General features: G+C 36.9%; 1 protein-coding gene across 4 annotated transcripts in view; it reads right to left on the reverse strand.

Moving 5' to 3' along the window:
- PlexA (plexin A) overlaps window positions 1-22,543 on the reverse strand; it is a 423,502-nt gene that overhangs the window by 90,134 nt on the left and 310,825 nt on the right. For all 4 annotated transcript variants that reach the window (XM_069117972.1, XM_069117971.1, XM_069117974.1 and 1 more), the window contains exon 3: window positions 14,386-14,568. In XM_069117972.1, the coding sequence (XP_068974073.1) occupies window positions 14,386-14,568 (183 nt within the window). The remainder of the gene's footprint in view (window positions 1-14,385; window positions 14,569-22,543) is intronic.

Raw genomic sequence — 22,543 nt, forward strand, 5'->3', positions numbered from 1 at the left:
CGCGACGCGATCTTCTCTCATTTTTGCGACGCCAATAATACGATGACCGTTATATAACGTGCTCGTTATTATTATCGTCGTTGGGCATGATGTATCAAGCCCCAAAACGTTTATCAGTATTCGATGGATCGTCCTAATTGAAGAGCAATCGGATTGATCGAATATCGTTCCCTCGAAATGCGCTCCTTCTTTTCCGTGGATCGATCATCGGCCAAACAATTATTAATAGCGATCGACACGAGATCAGCTCCGTCGTGATTATTAATCGTAATCCCTGTGCATCGCCCCTCGTTTGATGGACGCATGAATTAATCCACGATGCGCACACGCGTCATTCCTGTCGATTTTCGGCCTAACGCTGGACGGATTAATTCACCGTTACCGTCCTGCATCATTTCCATCTCGTGGATATTTTAACGAAACACGAATTTTACTTTATTCTCGCGTCGTGAAGTATGTCGCGAAAATATCAAATACAAATATGGGGGAAAGAAAAGAGCGCATGTTTCGGATACTTTGGTGTAATTAGTGACGACTTTGGTGAATGTGGAAGAAATATATACAACATTTTGCGGATATAAAAATGTATAGGATTCTACAACTTCATGTAATCGAATAGAATTCTTCTGTGATATAATTATAAATACGTTTATAGCGCTTGTGTTATATGATTAATATTGTGTTTGAAAAAAATTGGAGTGTCCTGGACAGAAATTAAAGATATTAGAATATTCTTTTGCCTTTACTAACAGATAAGAATAGACGACAGTCCTTTTTGTTATGAGCTCTTCAACTGACCGATTAGAATTTTAAATTTGTAGAAGATAATGATTTAAAATGTACAATAACATCTTAAAAAATATATATATATATATTAACATTTCCAATTTGAAGTAAATATAATAACTGTCCTAACATTTTTATTTAACTGTACATATGAATAAGATATTACAAATTGATCATTTTTAAGGATGTATAAATATATCCTACGCACGAAAAGAATTAATAAAATTAACTCTGAAATAAAGAATTAATAAAATTGATTTTAGAATAAAAAAACCAGTAAAATTAATTTATAAATATAACTGATAACCTATTCACGAGCGACGTTCGTTCCGCATAAATATACTGACAGACGTGAAATGTAGACAACCTATAAGGTATCGTTGAAATTAACAAGCGTAAATCAGCATGATGGGTATACCAAATGTGAAACAGGAAGGGTTAAAGTTTACAGTTTGACTCGGCATTTTCTTTGTTTCATACGCAATAGAGAGATTCCTCTGCCGTTTTATTTGTTCAACTTGCTTCAATCTTTGGGAGTAGGTACATTCCATCTCGTGAACTTTTATACAGTCACGCGGAACGATGAAATATTCAGTCGCGCACGCTCGACTTCCAGCGGACCTCGTTAAGAATAGAATCTTTATTTCCATAAAATTCATAAGGGTCGGCGTTCAACTTTGCCGCGACGCCAGTTTCTCCCTTTGCCGTTCCTCCTACGCCGACAGGAAAAAGTTCGAGCACGAACCAACCGCGAAAACAAACACTTTCCCGCCGCACGGAAGTCGAGAGACTCCGCGGGATTTTCAAGTGAACTTTCAGCTTTGATTCTATATAAGTTTATGGTAATAAGAGAAACAAAGAGAAACGTGCCGAATATTTCATCTCGCTTGACTTCGCACTCCTCCACCGAAATATCTGTGAATTTACCGATCGGAATATTAATCTTCTTTGATCCTTCCCATTACTATTCGATCACTATTACTCACAAAGGTAATTACGGTTCCTTATTTTATTAAAAATAAGCAGATGTATAAACAAAGTGTTTTACCATCATCTAATCTTTATTCTTAGATTCACTAGGATATCTTCTTTCATCCTTTCCATAATTTAACGTTTTATTCTTAAATTATTATCATACCATTTCTTCTCGTTATATAGTCGCTACAACCTATCACAGTTGTATCTCTTTTATACAAATCGTTTTCTCTGCAAAAATATGGCTATTAATTAATCTTTCTTTGAACGATTCTCTGCTTAATCTCTATACATTGTATTCACCAATCTTCTCGTTGCTTTAATGCGCGTTATTTTAAACGAATATAAGATATTCTCGAAGCTAATTCTCGAAACGTTGCTGCAAACGAAAACATGCGATACAATCTCCATCGAGTAATTTAATTTTTTATTCGAATTATTTCCATTTCAGCATGGTTTTGTCAGGCGGCAGAAATCTCCACCCAATTAATCATCCCCTATAATAATAATTTCCCCGACAAATTTCCATATTCACCTTTCTTCTTGCCACTTTCATCCCTAAAACGAATATATCAACACAAGACACCGTGAACCATCACATTCACCGTTAGTTTCCGTCTCTTTTTCGTCCAAATTTATCAGTCCCTTCTCAAACAGGGTGAAAGGGGAGGCAGGAGTTACAGGCGTCCCCCTGTTTCCATTTCCGGAAACACGAAGCCCATTCCCGGCTGCCTTTGTGCCGCGTATCAACCACGGCTCGTCGAATTTCTCTCTCTCTCTCTCTCTTCGTACGTTTGTCCCTATATCTTTCCTCTTTCTCGCGCGGATCCCGTCTGCAGCGGGCGGTTCAATCCGGTCGCGGAATCTCGCATTGTTCGATATCGAAACGCACGTGCGTACACACAGCGTGCCGCTTAATTATCCCCGTTAACGAAGGTCCGCGGTTTGCCGCCCGGCGAATCGATAGATCGATCGACCGATTTGCTCTTTGTCGAGCGCCGCAAACCGCCCGGGGATCGACTATAAGACGCGCATTAATTAAGAGATCGACGGAAGACGCGCCGGCAATTAGGTGATCGCGATAGACGTACGACGGAATCTGCCTTGTGCATCCTTAATTCAATAGGATTATAGCGACTAACTAAACTCTCTACCGCCCTCTCAATGTTTCTCCCCGAATTGTATCTCTTCCTGCTTTGTTTCTTTAGATGTTATTACTTGAATTTTTCATTCCATTCTGCATGCATAGATTTGTCAATGTTTGGGCTTCTATGGATTGGTATTTTTGTATTTAGAACTAGAAATTTTAACCTATATATCAGATTAAACGGGCTATCATGTATTATATGAAACATGATAAACTTATAATACGGGACGTTGTTTAGATGTTAAGATTTTTTGAAGAAGAGTAGGAGGGTAGAAGACTTTCTATCGCGATGAAAAAATGTTAACTCGTTGATCTGTCAATTTGTTCGAATTCTTAATTTCTTAAATACTACGATTTCTTTATATACGCGTCGTATAAGCGAATGTCATTATAATAAGCTTACACTTGCAACGATTAAAATCAACCTAAATTGGATCTCCGTTATCTTTTAGTTTCCTGATTATAAAAATATTAAAAGACGACTCACTCGAAACATTAAATTCCCACGCTCTTCGAGAATCAAATACTTTGACGAAAAGTTCGTTCGTTTCTTTATTAATAAATCACACGAGCAAAATTCCCCTTCTTCAACCGAATAAATAAAAGCAAAGAAGTATTGCAAATGCAAAAAGTCAGAATCCTAATCAACGAACAGTGCCTTACATCTCTATCCATTCATATCTGACATCGACTTCTCAAGAAAATTATCTCCGTCACCTCGCTCTTCACCCTTAATTTCAAGGTCGTCCATTCTTCGACTCAATCCAGCGCATTAACTGACCAGGATAACGCCTCCGGCTGATTGATAAGTGTACCGCGATGGATTGTTTATCATCGTCGATCGAAAAGCAGAGAAAAGTCGAGAAACAGCCAAAGAGAAGACGCCGCCGAATGGTTCGCCACGCCGTCTGAATCGCGTTGATTCATGACTCGCCCCGTCCCGGAAGGTATTAATTAATGATCGGGCCCGTTGCACGCGTACGCGGCCGTAGCTTAGACCCGAGGTCGCGGCGAAAGGTTATCCTGGAGGTATTTAAACGTCCGCGGGCAACGTTCGGCCGCAAAGCCCCTTCCGTTTATTTCTTTGATTGTCGTGCGATCCGGCCGCGAGAACCGGTCGCTGCTCGAGCGTCGTTTTGGTCCACGGCGCTCCATGAGTAAATCAACTGGTAGTTAAAGCCTGCTGAAAGGTAGTCGGGAAATATTGAATTAAGTTAACTCCGATTGGACGAACGTATCTTCATGGACATGTTGCGTGGTTTAGACGATACTTTGGTAAATGGCTGGAAGAATTTTAAATGACTCGTAGGTAATGGAGAGCTGGAGAGAGACAAGATAGATTTCATTCCAGTGAATGGTTTGTCCAGTGAATGAATCTTGATCCATTCTTTCGATCATTTTCGACTCTATCGCGTTTTTTTTTTTTTTTTTTTGTCAATTGTCACAAATTGCCTTAAGTTTGAAGAAAATAGAGAAGCTTTCCCAGGCTTTAGAGATTTACTAGCTTTCAGGGTATGGAGTTATCTCACAAATAACGCGGCTTTTGTGAGAGTTAAGTCGAGAACAATGGAAACTGTTACTGTTGAAATTTTATGAAGTTGGAGCAGGAAACTTGATGTAGAAAGATAAAGAATTGTAAAAAAAGAAAGTGTGGAAGAATTTATCAATTGTCAACAAATAATTCTTATTTCTATCTAGTCATACGAAAATTATTTATGAAATGATCTAATGTCTCGAAAAATAGATCTGTTCGACTCCAAAATTTCGCAACGAAAAGTAGTCTAAAGATGGATGAAAAATAATTTCAGCCCGTAAATGTGCATCTATTACTGCTGATAAAATATTTAAAAAAAAATATTTTTTTTATAAAATATTTTTGATTACATTATAAATCCGTGAAGTTTTATCACAATTCACATATTACACTTGAATATGCATTGTAATTAAAATTTTCAAATTTATAAGGATCACTCAGAGTTTATTGTAGCAAGAGAAGATGTAAGAAAAATCTTTAGATAAGAGAATCAGCAATTCCTATTCTATAGATACTGAAACAAGGGACTGGGTATATTTAAATTAAGGCGGATACTGACAACGCTATCAGCTGTGTTTGTCATGTAAATTAACTGTACAGTACGCCTTCAATGTTTCTCGAAGGACGAACTGGGAAATCTATATTCGTCGAAGTGTCCACGACTGGGTTGCATCGAAGGCGACGATACAATCAGGAAGAGCAATATCGATATGGGTTACGATATCGATGCGCTAGTTCGCGACGAGGCTTCAACGGGTTAGGAAACTATAACGAGATAGACGATACCGCGTCGAGAGATAATGTAACTTCGTCACGTGTTTGTCCCGTAACACGATCAAGAAGACAGTGAACCTATATTTATAGCCGACCAGAATTTAGTTCATGTAATTTACCAATAAAGTATTCTACCATTGGAAGCTCTGTTTCTAAAATTTCGCCTCTTAAATACATGTCTTTTCCTAAATGCAATAATACACTTAAAAAGTGCTAATTTACACACCCCAAAATTATCTAATAATTTTAAAAAATTTATCTCCTTTGCGCTATTAATATAATGTATCTTGTAATGTATCGTATATTTAGAAAAATTATTAATCCTTCATGCGTAACAATATAATTTCCTATTTTTATTAGCGATAAATTACGTAAATAAAAAGAAAGAAATTACAGATATTCACAGTATAATTTTCTAGTAATCTGAAGCACCAGCACGATTCATTTTCTATCGAAACTGCAAAATTATTCAACCCAACGTGTGTTTCATCCTAATAACTGTACTACAGATTTTCATGCATTTATGCAAAATTTCAAGATACAAAAATGTAAAACATACATATAGTACACAAAAAAATATACAAAGTATCCAAAGTAGATGTAACTTTTACATAATTCTATATAGTTTTATATTTTTATATACTTTTCAATAGATTAAATAAATTTCTATTTAAACTCTATCTCTTCATTCACGTTCATAAAGGCACAAATTTCCATAAAAAGTCACAATTTACTAGTGGATAAGCAAAGTAACATATAATAAACGCGCATCATCAGATGTCTCAGCGCTGAAGGGGTTAACCATTATACTCAGCAAGTATGCTCAAAACGCTCTTATCCAAGCGTGTCTCCTTTTAAGGAAACGTTGCATGTCGACAGGAGAACTATCAGGATCATGCCGGTAATCGAAATTCGGCCGAGAACCGAATTACGCCTGATCATTTACGCTGTAAATATCGTTGAAATATTCATCGAGGAGCAGTTTGCCACTCTCGCCGCCGTCGATAAGCGGCTACCAGTTGTGCCATAATACCAACGGGCATCCGTTACAATAAACATCCGTTTTAAACGGTCGCTATCACGGAGCGTGCTCGAACAAAATCAACCGAGAGCAACGTTAAAATCGCACCTCGCGGGAATCCACCTCTAAATTCACAAAAGAACAATCGACCTCTCTAAGATTACTTAAAAATCGAGCCCGTAAATCCAACAATAAACTCGACACGTTCGAACTGAGAATCGCTGCGCACCACGGAAAATACGAATTTCGCGAACTGAAAGAGACGCGTTTAAACGAAATATACGTTCGCGATGAAACAGAACGGATTCGCGTTAATTGAACGCGGTTTGGCAACGTTAGAGCTGAATTACTCGCCACATCGACGAATTTTTGCGCACACTCTGATTGGTTAGGTAGTTTGGTGGTTGTGATAGGCTCAGTGTAGATATGCAATTTATGTACTAATGAATTGAGGATTGCAACCTTTTTTTTTGCAATCGCCAGAGGTGATAGGAGAATAGTTATGATCGAATGAGTCTTTTGTTATGCGAGCCTCTAAATTCTAGAACAATTACTTTTTCAAATCTCGTGAAACCTTTACTGCTATTTAATTACTTGAGTAATGTCTTTATCGCAGACGTTGCGCTTTTATTTTTCATCTTTAGTCTTTATAAGCGTCACAAAGCAATGAAGATATTTTACATAAACATATGTGTTGGATGACCAACCATTTTTATCAGTTTCTATGTTCATGTTAACGTATACACTAAATCAGCCTGTTTTCAAGTAACCTGTAATATCTTTAACGATCCCCTTTCCCTTAGAGATTAGAAAGCTTAACGTCGTCATAAATTCATTTTACTAGCCTTCATATTCACGTGCACCAATTTCAACAGGGAATTTTGTTTCTTAATTTGTTTCTCTGTTGCTTACTTCCTTCTTCTTCTTTCAGCAATTTGTTCTTAGCCCGCATTTCCTTCCTGTTTCTTATTCGCTTTGTTCCGTGCATTATTTTCTCCGTCGTTCCGTACCATTTTTTTTAATTCTTTCAACGGTCTTTACCTCCCGCTCTTTCTTTTCTCGTTTACTTTACTTCTTTGTTCTCGGTATTTCATCACGGACACGCGTACAAAATATCCGTCGTCCTTTTCTCGTCTTTCTTCATTCGCGGGGCCTTTATCGTCGTCTTTCAACTTGTTCCATTTTCTTCGTGCTCGAATTAATTAGAGGATCTGCTTGTTCGAATGGTCTTATCAATTACAAAGTTACAGGAGATGTTATTTATATTAACGACGGCGAAACGTTCGAGTAAAATGCTGTCGTTGCGCGATAAAGTAATAAGTAGGAAAGTTTCCGTGGAGAATGAAAATCTAATTAAAAAAGTTCCCTTCGGTCCCCGTGGAATTTATATTAAGAAGCAGCAACCACTGTTGAGACACAAAAAAAAAAAAAAGAAAAGGGCGGAAAGGGAGAAGAAGAAGAATATTACGCGACATCTTGATATCGAGTTTCCCTTTAATACACGCTGAATTAGTCTAATTAGGTCAAACTTATTTGTTTCGATAATAGCATGGTATAATATAGTACTCGCTAATCGCGGGTATAACAGCGTTCTAATTAGAATGTTTATTGCAATTTTACTTGGCATCGGAGGATAACGGGTCTTCACGCTCCGACGATCGAATTGCAACATAATTGCCCGCTTAAACGATACGAAAATCATTTCTTGCCGACGCGTTCTGTGTATTTAATAACTGGCACCAATTTGCGTTTGATATTTCATGCAAGTGCAGTGAGAAAACCCGAGCTTTATTATGATTGGCGGAGTAACAATTAATTGCAGGAGAAAGTAAAATCAACAGACTATCAGCGATTCCATGATTAGGAGCTAAATTACGCGAAAATACGTTTTTCACATTGTAATATCGTTATTTCATATAGAACGCGAATTAGCTTCTCGTAGATAATTAAAATATTAAGCACCTACGTGCAAAAAAGAAGAAAAAGGGAACTGAAGAAATCAAGAAAATAAGTCCTCAGCTATTCAAACAGCAAAGGAATAATTCCAGAATATCCTTGCTATCATAAAGGGGAGGCAAATCCGCTAGCAGTTAATTGCGCGAGGCGGAGCAATGGCCAGGGATCAAAAGCGAGACGCCGAAAAGCGTTTCCACCCTCGAATCGCTCGCGTTTCCTTAGCCTCTCTCTCGCTTTCTCTCGTGGCCCTCTCTTGAAATTTAATACTCTCGCCTCAGACATCGGTTAACCCTGGCATCAGACATTTCGCCGTGGCCGTGGATAAATTTTTAATAGCCTCGAATCGCCGGGACGGTCGACCAGAAGAGGTTACCTCTGTCTAACGTGGCGCATTCTCAACGGAGCCGCGAGTGTTCCTTTCAACGAATTTACACGACGGTATTTGCGCTCATTCGCGGGGCTATTTGACTTTCGCGTTTGCACACAGATAATTATAATCGAAGACCGACGATCCGCGGCCACCACCCAGAGGCGACTTTAATTAATCACGATGAATAACGACGGAGTCCACGCGAAACTTCGTTAACTTGCAAATTTTCCCCGGGACCTGAAGCCTCCTCTGCAGGATAAATTCTCTTGCTCTTGCTTCCTTGCGCGTCGTCTTTGATTTTCCAGCCGCGGTTTTGCATTTTCTTTGGACGCGTTAATGAACGTAACCGCCAAAAGTCATGAGGCAGTAACGACACCGGGTTATGATTGATTCAATGATCGTGATCTAGTCGAGCGTAGATGTACAGAGTGAGTCATATTCTACAGACCTTCCTGGATAAAATCTGGATCGAACCTCTGCGTTGTACTGTGCGCGTAAGTTACATTGAAATATAATAATATAATATATTTAATAATAATTGAATAATAATCTAACGCATTATATACATACAATCTGTATCGGTTCTTCGGTCAAACTTTAGTATATACTAAAAGAAATTTTGAAGTCCTCTATACATTCAGTAGAATGTTTTGCAAGTTGAAGCTGAGTTATTCGAGGCTACGGAACTTCTCTGCAAACATGACCTAATCAAAACTGTTAATCGCAGTGTTAATTAATGAGAAACTAGCGCTAAATTCTTAAATCCTCTCGCATACATTCGGTTGAGTGTTTGCTAACCTACCATATGAAAATGAAACAGTCAAAGTTACTGAACTTCTCAGCAAATATAATCTAATCAAAATTAACCATCACAGTGTTAATTGATTAGAAAGAAACACTAAATTTCAACATTCCCTTACACATTAAACGAAACATTTCGCAAGTTGCCATACGAAAATTAAAGCATTCAATGTTACTGAACTTCTCTGCAAATATAAATTTAACCGAAACCAGCCAATCGTCACAGGTTTAATTAATCAGAAACAGGCGAGGATTTTATTCGAAGCTAAATCGCCGACGAAACAAGCGGACAAACACGCGTAATCCAACGTGGTTATCATCGAATCTTCCAACAGAAACTCATAGAGCTCGATCATCAACCGTTCAACGCGAGGAGATTGCAGAACAAATTGAAGAAGGCTTCGGCCGGTAATTGTGATTAATTGGAAGGAATCCGCGGCGCGATTTTCCTAGAAATACAACGTGCTGGAACGATACCAAGAGAGGTAACGCCACCAGGCAGATCCATAATCTTGCGATCATTGCAAGCGTGTTTCCTTTTCCATCCCACCGTTTCGAATCATCTAACGCCGGGACAGCGTACGTTCTGACGCGAGATTGCGGAACAAATCGGCGCGAATTTAGCCCCGGCGATCGTGATTAACCTTTACGCCGCTAAGGGTGACCATAGTCGCTCGTCATTAAGCGACTGGCCTGTAACTCTCGGTGCAATCGCCTATTGCAATCGTCCAACGAGATGTTGTTGCGCGATGCGCCTCTCTTGTTTGCACACACAGTTGAAACAATTAAATTCCTCTTCGTTCGTCATGTCGAATCGGAAAGAAATATTGAAAGCTCGTATATTGTCGATGTAATCGATCGTAAGAGTTTTTGCTCGTCGTTTTGTAAATCACTTTGAAACAGATTCCTATTAAATTGTCTATCTGCCTACCGGGCATATACAACTTTATTTATTTGTCCCGTAAAAATTGCAATTTAATGGTATAGAGTATAAGGAATTAATGGGTTGCAATTAGGATTTGTTTGACGATGTGTAAATAATGTCTTTGTAAGGACTGAACTTTTTTTTTTAGTAGGAGACAAGTCTATGATTACGAAACGATTGATAAAGATAAGAATTTCCTTAGACGTACCAAGACTGGGATTGTTCAGTGACTTCAAGACACTGTATTTGATATGTACAGTATATAATAAGTGAAGAAATTTAGTTTTAAACAAATACATGCAAGAAACAGGAATTTTAGTGAAGATTTTTAGGAATAGATAAAAGTGGAAAAATGTAACTTGTACCAAAGATGTCTTGATTGTTTGATCCTTTTTCGAACAACCATATTTCCCACTCGCTAAGAAATTCTTTAAATTTACGGATAGTATGGAATAATCATCCTTGTTGTAATTTCAAGTTTCGATCGGATACTAAACTTAAATTTAATACAGAAACTAATTAAATTTTCTCTGTTATCTTTCAACGACTAAAACAAACATTTACTATCTTTTCTATAAAAATACACATTTACAAGATATACAATTTTTGTGTAAATATGTAATAACTGTGAAATATAAATGATAAAAAAATTACACCACCACTGCCAAAGGAGCAAATGCATTAATACGTTGACTGCCACGCGTGTTTTCAAAGAAATCTCCGTCAGGCCACGCGTACAGCAGTACCAAGCGTTCTCTGCTAGGTGCTCCCATCGATATTTTAGTAATGCGAATCGCTCAAGTGGTGGCCTCAAGAATGATCTTTTGTTTCATTTGTTCGCAACATTAAAAACACTAGCTGTTGTTGAATATAATGAAGGAAAGTGTGGTATAGATTATTCCGACCAAATGGTTTCTTATGCCACCACAATTAGAAAAGGAATCAAATGATACAGAAAACTTGGCATTCGATTCTTTCTAGGAATTTCTGTTGTAAACGCTTTGACGGTTTACAAAATTGCAACAAGAAAAAATATAAATATTAGAATATTTAAACAATTATTAGTTGCAAAATTATTAAGGTTGTCTGTAAATACAAAAAATCCTTGTCTTTGACAGAGTTAGCATAATATCGCCGTTCGGAAAAATGATTCCGGAAGAAGCATTAGACGCGCATGCGAACTATGTTATGCAAATAAAAGACGTCGAATGGACCGAACAAAGGCACAAAAGAATTTGAAGAAAACAATAACTTATTGTCCAAATTGTCCTGACCAACCTCAACTATGTATAGAATGCTTTAAAATTTTACATTCTAAATAATTTTTTTAATAAACCATTTTCGTATTTTTATTTTATAACAATTCAACTATTATTACAATTAATTATTAATTAACAATTTATTATTATGGAATATCTTTTCAAATACTTACAACGATCCTTTGCAAGTAGTCAAATAAGCGACACCCGAATATGGGTTACGTGACCTGACCAGAAACTTTGCTGACGAATACGAGTGTCGTGGCGGTCAACGTATTAAAACTCCTTTTGCGAGTTAAAACGAGTCCAAGACCGAGACATACAAATTCGAGGAACGTGTGCAACTTAAAGATCCCTCTTGGAAAAGAACGCTGATTATCTCAGCTTGATACGCTAAGGGCAAACCCCACTAAAGCTCTCATACTTTATGCCCAAAAAGCTTTTGACTCTGGCTACACATTTCTGCTGCAACGTTTTCCAGCCAGATCGTGTAACATAATTCTGAAAATAAAACATCGGCGAGCAACGTAACGAGTTAGAGAAACCGGAAGAAATCGGAGAGGATTTAGCTAGGATAATCGTGATTAATCACGACAGATTCGAGAGGGCCAACGCGAGATATCGCGTTCCTGGAACTGCATCCACCGCGATAACGATCCGAACTACACTCCAGAATCATTTTTCCAGCGATCGTCTCGCGTAATTTCCTCTTTCCAACGTACTTTTTTCTTTTTCGGGTGTATCACCCAAGAGCCAATTACACGGCTCGCGTTACACGCGTTTGATTCACGATTTCTTGGTCGAATAATCGTGCGAATAGATTGTGGATTTTTTGTATATTTATTAAAAATTTGAAGATTTTCATGCAAAAACATATAAAATCTTCACAGTACAATATTTATTTATTAGAGTATATATATTTATTGTATGAAATTTCAATTTAGATCCCATTACTAATGTTCGTAGAGATAGAAAAATGCATAAGGATCCGCGGGTTTAATCGTAATTAATTCGACGATTAAAAAGAATGTACACGATGGCATACAAAAGTGTGTAAAGTATCCAAAATAGGGTAGTTCTTATAAGTAGACTGCGGATTTCATCTGTAATAAATTTGAAAGTGCAAAATTGCAAGGAATGCATATCATGTGAAAAAATATATAAAATATCTAACGTATAATGTTTTCTACGATACTTGACGAGTAAACCAATTTTCCACCGAGGTAGAAATTCCACGCTTTTAACTGTACCCTCAAAAATATGAATTTACGTAGAAATCCGCGGTCTAATTACAATTTTTAGTAAACGAAACAAATTTCCATCTGGCTTGCGTTTCTTTGGTTACGTTCATAAAAATAGTAAAACGCAACGAGGAAAGCGCAACGATCAGGTAAGTTAGGTCGGGATATGCTAGTGTAGTTTCTATTCTGAAGTTTCGGAGCTGTTGAAGTTCGCGAGCCGGTCCACGGGACTCCATTAGGTTCGTTAAGCGTTAACGCTTCGCGAGCAACGATATTCCGTAATGGCTAACCTGCAGGCTAATGGAACGCGGGTAGAAAGCGGATTTCACTATAACCTCGATTCTGTCGTTCGCATTAATATCTATTGTGATTACTTTTGCTGGCGCCACTGCCGTCAGCTCGATTCGGGATTAATTATTACGCCGAAAGAGAGCAAGAGGCGGTATGGAAATCCAATGAGTTCGACCACTCGTAACTCGGGACAACGCTGATTTTATTGCTTCGCTGCTTCCATTCTGACTCTGATTAGTTTTTGTGAGAGAAATGGTAGGTCGGCATATCCGAAAATTTTGAGTGAGGAACGTATTATTCTTTTTTACTACGAAGGGCGTATATTGCAGGATGAAATGAAATTTTTTGAACGTCACCAGATTTTGCGACTGTTTCTGATGTTTCTGTTTTAACGCACAGTTTCTATCTAATTTTACTGTAGGTTGATTAACTCGTTCTCAATATTGAGCAATATAGTTAAATACAAGACAGAAATATCCTCGAGTAATTATTTGTTAGAAAAATGTATAAAATAAACGTATACGTTCTCCGTAATATAGAATTACTTTTATTTTCATTTATGTATCGTGCCATAAATTGTACGATAATTAATCTTGCATGTACTATTTTTTACTTTTTACATATTACTCCGAAGATGCAAGTAGAATAAATGTATGTGGACAGATGTCTATGTTACTAATTGTGCTCTATAATGAAACAGGTTAGTATCATCTAACGAGTAAGATTCCACAAATTATCTATGGAATTCACTACAGACTTGAAGAAAAATGCAAAGAGACAAAAAAAAGACAATAAAAGGATGCATACGAATTGAGAGATTAGTATAAACTTATTTCCTATTAAATTATGGAACAAGAAATAGAACTTTCAATATAAAAATATTGCTTGGCATTTACAAGGACATAAATGAATATTTTAAAATTCTTAATCACTCGCCAACTTTTTTTTCATTGTATTTCACGTTTCTATATTCGTATCATTATAACGATTCTCTGTATTAAAAAGGGCTTATAAAACGAGCCACTCGCGGTAGAAACATCAAGCGTACAAGGGGAAAAAAATAGAACACGACGCGGAGAGCAGTGGCTTCAATGTAAAGAATCGACGCATTGTCCAGGGTGAAAGGTCAAAGAGCGTTAAAAATACTGAGCCGGTCGAGGGTCATTATGGAAGAATTAGATTGTGGAAAATATGCAGCGAGCAGATAACGAACGTACAAGGTTGGCCTAATGAAACAGCTCCGGTACCGTTCGAGCGCCTCTTGCTCTTCTTCGATCGACGAGATAAAGAGTATCGTGCACTGACCTTCTTCAGGTGACCCTCGCTCGTGCCCACGAAGACGACCGTGTAGTCGCCGGTCGAGGTAGCAGCGACCGCCGTCAGATGTGTATCGAAAGTGAGCACAGGGGTTCCCTCCATCGGATCTTCGCCTCCCAGAGGTGTGTTCACGTCCAGACCGCAGAAATCCTCGCCAATCGTTTGTAGTTTCTGTAATCAGAGATAAAACGAAATCGTCGTCAGTTCGGAGTTTGTTGATTCCATGAACAGAAATTTGGAACGAGCGACTATATACGAGTTTTATTGTATATTGGATTCTGAAGATTTTAGTTTTGGAAGTTTCAGAGATGTGAGTGTGGAAATATAGAAGTTAAGACGTTTGGGACGTTAGAAATTGAATGTAGAATTAGAAGATTTGAGAATTTTCAAATTAGGAAATTTGAACGATAAAATTGGAAAATTTGAAATAGCTTAAAAATTTGACAATTTAGTATATCGACAAATAAGAAATTTCAAAGTTTAAAGATTTTTAAAATTAAAAAATTTGGGAACCGAGAAAGATCGAAGAACGCGAATATGAAAATTAAGAGATCTTCAAAGATGTTTAAATCTAAGCACATGAAAATAGGAAAATAGCAATTTATAATGATTTGAGATTTCAAAAGATATTTAAGAGGAACAAAACGCTATGTTACATTAATCAGCGTATCTTTCTGTGAATATTTTCACCGTGAAACAAGTATATTAATAATAATCGCAACTTATTATTATACGCTGAAGATTGTAACAGGTAAAGCAATTAGCTGTAATGTACACTGTTTACATGACAAACAACGTAACTAATAGCGCTTGTTATGAGGTGCGTTCCTTATTTTATATTTTCAGACTAAATGCACCGCCCTCGTGAATATTTAAAATTTATTTTATCTATATTCGCGCGGATTAACAAACTCGTGCAGTCAAAAATATCATCTCCTTCCTTCGTTAAAGTTTTCAGTAGAGGACGATAAAAATAAGCTTCTAGAGACATCGGTTATCGATTTTGCAAAGTTTTGTTTGAGTATCGACAGTCTTCTAAGTTTCTGACATGTCAACGGCTATTAAAAAGCAGCAAGAAGCTCCGAGTTTACCAAGTTTTAATTAAGATCCAAACTTTTCCTACTCATGAATGTCTAAATCAAGAAGTATCAAGGTAAATGAATATGCGGACGGAAAATCGCGAAACTGGGAAAAATGTCACGCTTCTATCAAGAACTTTTTTATACGTTACGTTAATCTTAAGCTATTCTTAACGTTGATCTTACAGCTTAGGAATCTTTTAAGTTATATCAGATAGTAATATATGAAATACATTATTATTCGTCTGAATTTTAATGTAATTATCTTTAGAGTTAATAGCAATGATAATGTACTATAAGATTGAATATACAGAAGTTGTAATCATTTCATTCAAATCTAACCAAATTTAGCGAAATGTTTAAAAAATGAACATTATTAAAAATACTTGTAATATTATCATTAATTATACTATTATCAAAAATAATATCTCTTGAGAATTAAAACCAAGCGTCAGCTATTAGTATAAGTGAACTTACTTAGGACATTGACTTCGGAAACATAGATGAAGATCATTGAAATCGATATGCTATGTCCTCTTCTATATTATTACTAAATATTCATCTCAAAGAATCCAATCTATTATAATATCCCTCCTATAAACTAAATAATTATAATAAAATCTATATTAAAAAATGAATACAATAAATTAAAATTAAAAATAAAAATTAAAAAATAAATATAATAAAATCTCTTGAGAATTAAAGCCAAGTGTCAGCTATTAGTATAAGTGAACTTACTTAAGACATTGACTTCGGAAACATAGATGAAGATCACTGAAATCGATATAGTATGTCCTCTTCTGTATTACTACTAAGTATTCATCTTAAAGAATCCAATCTATCATAATATCCCTATAAACCTACTCTTACAATCTTTCAAACTTCAATTATCTGATTTTACCTCATAAGGTTATCAATTCTCCTAATCAACTCTCTCATATTAACCAAGGCCAAACCGCAAATCAAATCACGGAAATCGCGTATTAGATTCCGCGTTCCTAAGCAATAGAGACATCGTACGCATAAATAGCTTCTTCCTATCATACCTTGCACCCTCTTATCTCTAATCGTAGAGACCTTGCGGCGGCATGATTAAATCGCCAGATGATAAGTTCACAGCGACGACCGTGTGAATCCCGCGTGTACTGTTTCATAGCTGGGAAGGTATGCACATCTTATTGATTTACGATGGCTATAGGAAGTATTGGTGCGCAATTGTACTGGCAATAAAATATATCACTGTATTGACGAGGCAATGTCTTATTGGGAATTAATTTATAAATACGCTACAATTCCTAATAAAAAAATGTCTCCTTGGTTATTTCTGATAGATCTAATGATATAACAATTATTAAAGCAGACACTCGTATTAGCCTAAACTGTCACGTAAATGCTAACTTTATGATATACTAATATATGGAACAATCTATGAGCAGATGAATTTTTATGAATGAAATACCTGCGTATCTTTTGTATTAACAGTTTGGTTATTCCTCGTAGTAAAAGCTAATGAATAATAAATAATAATAAAATATCAAATTATAAAAAGGTTCGATTTCAGAGAAAATACGACGTAAACGATAGTCATCGTTGTTTGTCTTTTACCAAACAGGAGAGAGCGCCTGCAATTCAGATGCTACGGCTATTTATCAGCTTCTGCAAAACGGATCGAGATGAAACATAGCCTGTTTTCTTTCCCGGACACCGTTCAAACATGTTCAGTAGTTTTTACCTGATGCGAGTACAAACATACAAACAAACAAACGTAGATAAAAATATTCCAAAAATTAGTTTTTTCGACTTACGAGCTGTTCCTGGATGATTGTTTTATTTACTTTTTACTCGATGTACAGACATATTACTGTTTTATTGTATGTATAGATACACTGTCGTGAATAAATACGAACTCAACCCCATTTTTAGATTCTTCATAATATTAAAGCAAAAATTGACAAAACCGTTTATATAATATCATATTATAATATAATACAACAATCAAAGTTTTCTTATTTTTATCTCTTCTTTTCTTATCTTTTTCTTATTAAGTCCAGACAAAATGAAATGTTCCTTGAAATTATGTTTTCGGCTGTGAAAAAATATTAACTCAACGTTAGTTTTGTTACGTTTTTATTCAGTATATACTAAGTTTTTCGTCCATGCAGATTTTATTCTTTTTTTAAGTTCAACGATTTTTAAGTTCCCAAAGGTGGCTTTTTCTGATCATAAACTTTTCTAGCTAGAATTCCCTACAGGTTTTTGATCAGGTGAGAGTCTCAATGCTGGCCATAATAATAATTGTATTCCGAAATACTGGAACCACCTTTTTTGTAGTGACGGTTGTATGAATGGAAGCATTGTCTTGACGAAAAATTGTCCTTTTATCTTTTATTTCGGCTATAAAAGACAATAGTTCGCCATGTAACATTTCCTCATATTCTATAACGTTTTATCTATGCTTTACAAAAGCAATTTCACTTAACATAGTCCGTCATGTCTCTTGCAGATATTAAAGAAATAATACCGAAAGTGTGTTTGAGTCTATAATTATTCACAGCAACTGTATCAGCACAGTCATTTCACAGCATAAAATTATGTATACTTTAATTCGACCGAGTAACTCGTAAACAGTAAAATATCAATTCAGAAAGTCGTATTACGTCCTAGCAATTATTTTTCTCAAAATAAGGAAATGTTTGATGATTACGGGCGCGAGTGTACAAATAAAACCATGCAAGGTGACGACGAGCGACAGAAAGCAGCATCGTCCCTTGATCACGTGCCGTTCCTCTGCTCGTTTTACCGACTCAAAGATGCTTGAAAAACAGAAGGACGTTGATTCGTTTGTGATTTCCTCTGGACGTGATTTTCACTACGGGAAAACAGGGTTATCGTGGGTTATCGTTCGCGAGCGGAAACCATGAAAAGTATTCAGCTGGTGAAATATCACCGCGAACCAAGCCACGATAAATTATCGTAGTGTCGGCAATTAATTCTTGGCGGCGTAGTGGCGATTAATCGTGTCGCGCGACCAGATGCGATACTTTATTGCCCTTGGTGCCGAACCTTCCTCTCGTTGCGTTGCTTTCAGACGAGCGCAAGAAGTCTCTCGCCACCCGCGGACTTGCAGTTCCTTCCTTCCAACTCCGAACGTACCTACGCTCGGTGAAATCGTCTTCAGTTTCGCGGTGATATTCGCCGTGACAGTCTGGTTGAATGCCACGCGGCTTTTTGTTACGGGAGGAGCACCGAGTTTTGGTCTCTTCCGGACCATGGCCGGGGACGTTGATTTAATTGTGCTGAAGTTACGATTAATTTCGCAGGTCGCGAGTTGAGCAACTTAGGATAAAGTTGGGATGCTGAAAATGTTTGTCTCTTTTTTTATGAAACAGAAAAAGAAGACGGTAAAGTGCTGAAGTTAATACGTCTGGAAAACTGTTGTTGTATCTATTTTCGCAAGTGTCGTTAAATTTATATAGTTCTTCGATGCTGGCGTAATACAATACAATATGTCAATTAACTAAACGATAAATGGATGTATTTGTTTCTGGGATAATTGGCGTTGAACGTCAATACACTATGTCTTTTTATAAAAATATCAGAAGATATACATTTTCATTGATAAAAGAAGATTTCTTCATCGCAGCTTCAAGAAATCATCACGTGACGAAGTAGACGCATTGACAAGTATCTCCAAAATTTTGTCAGACGTTTTACAAACCTAAGAAAGTACGAAGATTACGAAATAACTTTCAATTTTTATATAAATAAGAAAAAGAATTAAAACGGTTGCGCTAAAAAAATCAATACACTATTTTTGACTGTAGAAAAATCAAGAACATTTAATATTATCTTAAAGCGATTCATCAATCTATCCGAGTTCAATATCCTATCCAATTAAATAGAAAAGAAGAAAAACTGTCTTGAAAATCGTCGCGAATTAGCCGGCGGCTTAATGAAAGTCAAACCATCGCCGGGATTCAGTTGATTCAGCAGAAACTCTTCCATGAGTCGTTCTACGAATGCCGAGCAAACTGACAGGGGATGCTACCCTCGCCCATACCTCGCAGCACACATACATCCATATTTACACATATTTTCTCACAGACGAGCTAAAACGTTGAAATCTTCGCACACACATTCACATAACCAGGAGAGGTCAATACATCGACGAGCAGAGGTGGAAAGCCCCGGTTTCGGTGAGGCCACTCTCAAGTCAGCTCTATTTACATACCAGGGTTGCTTTCGCCACCCTGTATACACTGCACCGAACAATTATTTGCATTCCTGGTGCTAATACGCCGCCGACGTTAACGGAAGGGGCGTTGCAGTACACTTTCGCTTCGCAACACCACGTTCCACCTTTCTTTCTCTCTCTTCCATCGAATTCTCCATCTTCGGCCAACTTCCTTCTTCCTTCCGTTAGAAAGAGCCAGGCTCGAACAAACAATGGTTATGGTAAAACAGCAAGGCTCTCTATTGAAAATGCGCCTAATGCAGCCATCAACACAAAATGGAGGCTCGTTACTGCGCGTTCTTTGCCCTTTTTTTTTTTTTGCTTTTGCCCTCTCCCTTTCGCCTTAACTCGGAAAATTGGAGTAACGACGCGTTAGCTGACTCGCTTCTCGCGAACTGCTGGGAAAACGAGTCGACCGAATGGTCTGGAATATATCCTTTCTTTATCTTGTCCTTCTTTTTTCTTTTTATATTTTATTTCTTATTTCTTTGAGCAAACGGGTGAAAATGGCGAGTAAAGGATGCGTAGCTGTGTGCACATGCGCGCGATACGGTGATTAATTTACACGTGTCCTGTTTCAATGGGAATCGTTTGATTACGAGCACTCGCAGGATCGTTTGTCCGTGGCTTTTCATTAAATACGATGATCCGCCAGAGAACTCTCGATAGTTAACGGAGTTATCGATGTTAGGATATCCTGGCTCGTATGAACCGTTTGTGAAGCGTTTTCTATTCGTTAATGATCCACACATATGCACATGGCAAAAGTGTTCGCGATTGTAATTGGATCAATTAAAAGAGCATCGAGGTACATCGAGTTTTTGGGATTACTTTTGTGCGATGAGTTTGTTGAGGTTTCTTATTAATTAATTTGGTAATTGCTTGGTAAAGTTTCATGTTTTTATGTACATAACCGAATTAATTAAATTTAAATAGAGATTTGTAGTGGAATAAGTTTATCTTATATTCTATGCATATGTATGCGCGTAATAATAAATATAAGCTTGTGAATTATTAACATTTCGGTAGTACGGCGTTTTCAAGCGAGAAATCTACTTTACGGTAACGCTTAAAAGTATATCTAAATGCGACGATATTAAATAGCATTAAATGTTGTAATGTCAATATTAACGTCGAATATTAAAGCTTGCGTGCACAAAGTGTGGAAACGAAATAAATTACGTATATTTCTCTACAGTTGATGCAACGCTACAGCTTTATATTTTCTGTTAGCTTAATATTCATTAATGTAATGAATTCGTGTTTCGTGTTGCAATTAAACCCACAAGCACCAGGGACTGATTTGCTAAATACATTAATTAGAATAATTAGAAAACTCCTGTTTTGGTCTTTCGATCTTTCTGCAAACTACATCGAACGTGACTTCATTTCATCAAAAATCAATTTAACCTCGTTATAACGTTCTTAATCAATTGAATTTTTCAATTAGTGTTTCCTCAATCGATATTTATTAATTTTTGTAATTTACGATTTACAAAGTTTCTACCTAGTAACGCTGCCCGCATCGTGTAAAATGATCTAGTTTGTAAATATGTCGAGTTCATTTACAATTTCGTACAGTATCTCTACATTTTTCCGCCTTTTAATAAAATTACGTAGTTTCGCTATGAACATCATTATGAGATGAGACATCAGCTGCTTATGAAAAGACGTAATTTCACGTGAACGGCCGACTCAACGATGGAATCTCTCGTATACCACTTCTTAATTCTGTTCCAGCACAGTGAAAGAAGGAAAAACTAAAAAAAAAGTTATACACAATCCCGGGATCCTCTAATTATTTTCAGCGGCGCGCTATGCCGCCGTCGAACTCCAGCGAAATCTGATTTACCTGTAACCGGCAAACAATTCAGCTTCGGCGTGCAGGGACTTCATTAAAATTTAACGAACGCCGCTCATTTGCCGGTCTCTTGGCGTGCGCATGCCGCGTGAAACTGTGTCGAAATAAAAGCGGACGCGACGAGTGAATCGAGCGTATGCTATGTTCCCTTGGTCCATCTCCTTCCAGCGCCGACACACTTCCTACACCTTTATATCGCATCATATATTCTGTTAGCAGCGGCGTGATAAAGAAAAACGATATAATCGAAAAGATATCATGAATTCTGCTAATAGTGTCGAGAAGATCACATTTCTATACTATTTTACAAATTCTATAGTTAATCCAGAGAAAGAGAAACATAAGGAAGAAGAAATAAAAAGAAAGGAGAGGAGAAGTAAACGAAAGAAAAGTAATCGTCACTATATCGCGTCATAAACTATGTCAGCAACCTCAAAAGAAAAAGAAAGACAAGAAAAAGATAGAAGGAAAGGAAAAGAAATAATCGACATTTTTATAGGACAGTAAAATCTCAGGATCATCCTCCAATCAGGAACATTGAAAACGATGTGACTGTAAACAATGAAGTTAAAAAATAAAAAGGTATTTGATCGTTTTATACCGCGTCCTGAACTTTGCTAGCAACGTTCAAAAAAGAACGGGAAAGAAAAAAGAAATAATCGACACTCGTACAACCACATCGTGAACTCTGTCAGTAATCCCGGAAAAAAGAAGAAACTAGGACTTGGTCGAGGAAGTAATCGACATCACCGTCGTGGACTCTGCTAACAATCCTAGAAAAAAGTAAAAAAAAAGCAAAACAATACCTGATCACTGATACCACATCATGAACTTTGTCAGCGTTTGCGAAAAAAAGCGGAACGTAAGAAGAAATAATCGGCATCATTCTATCATATCATAAACTCCGTCACCTCCGTCTGTAATTTCGAAAGAAAGAAGAAAAGGAAGTAATCGACATATCTGTACTACCAT

Source organism: Bombus flavifrons, chromosome 8, assembly GCF_040668555.2.
Source record: "Bombus flavifrons isolate JBK064 chromosome 8, iyBomFlav1_principal, whole genome shotgun sequence".
Lineage (NCBI taxonomy): Eukaryota > Metazoa > Arthropoda > Insecta > Hymenoptera > Apidae > Bombus > Bombus flavifrons.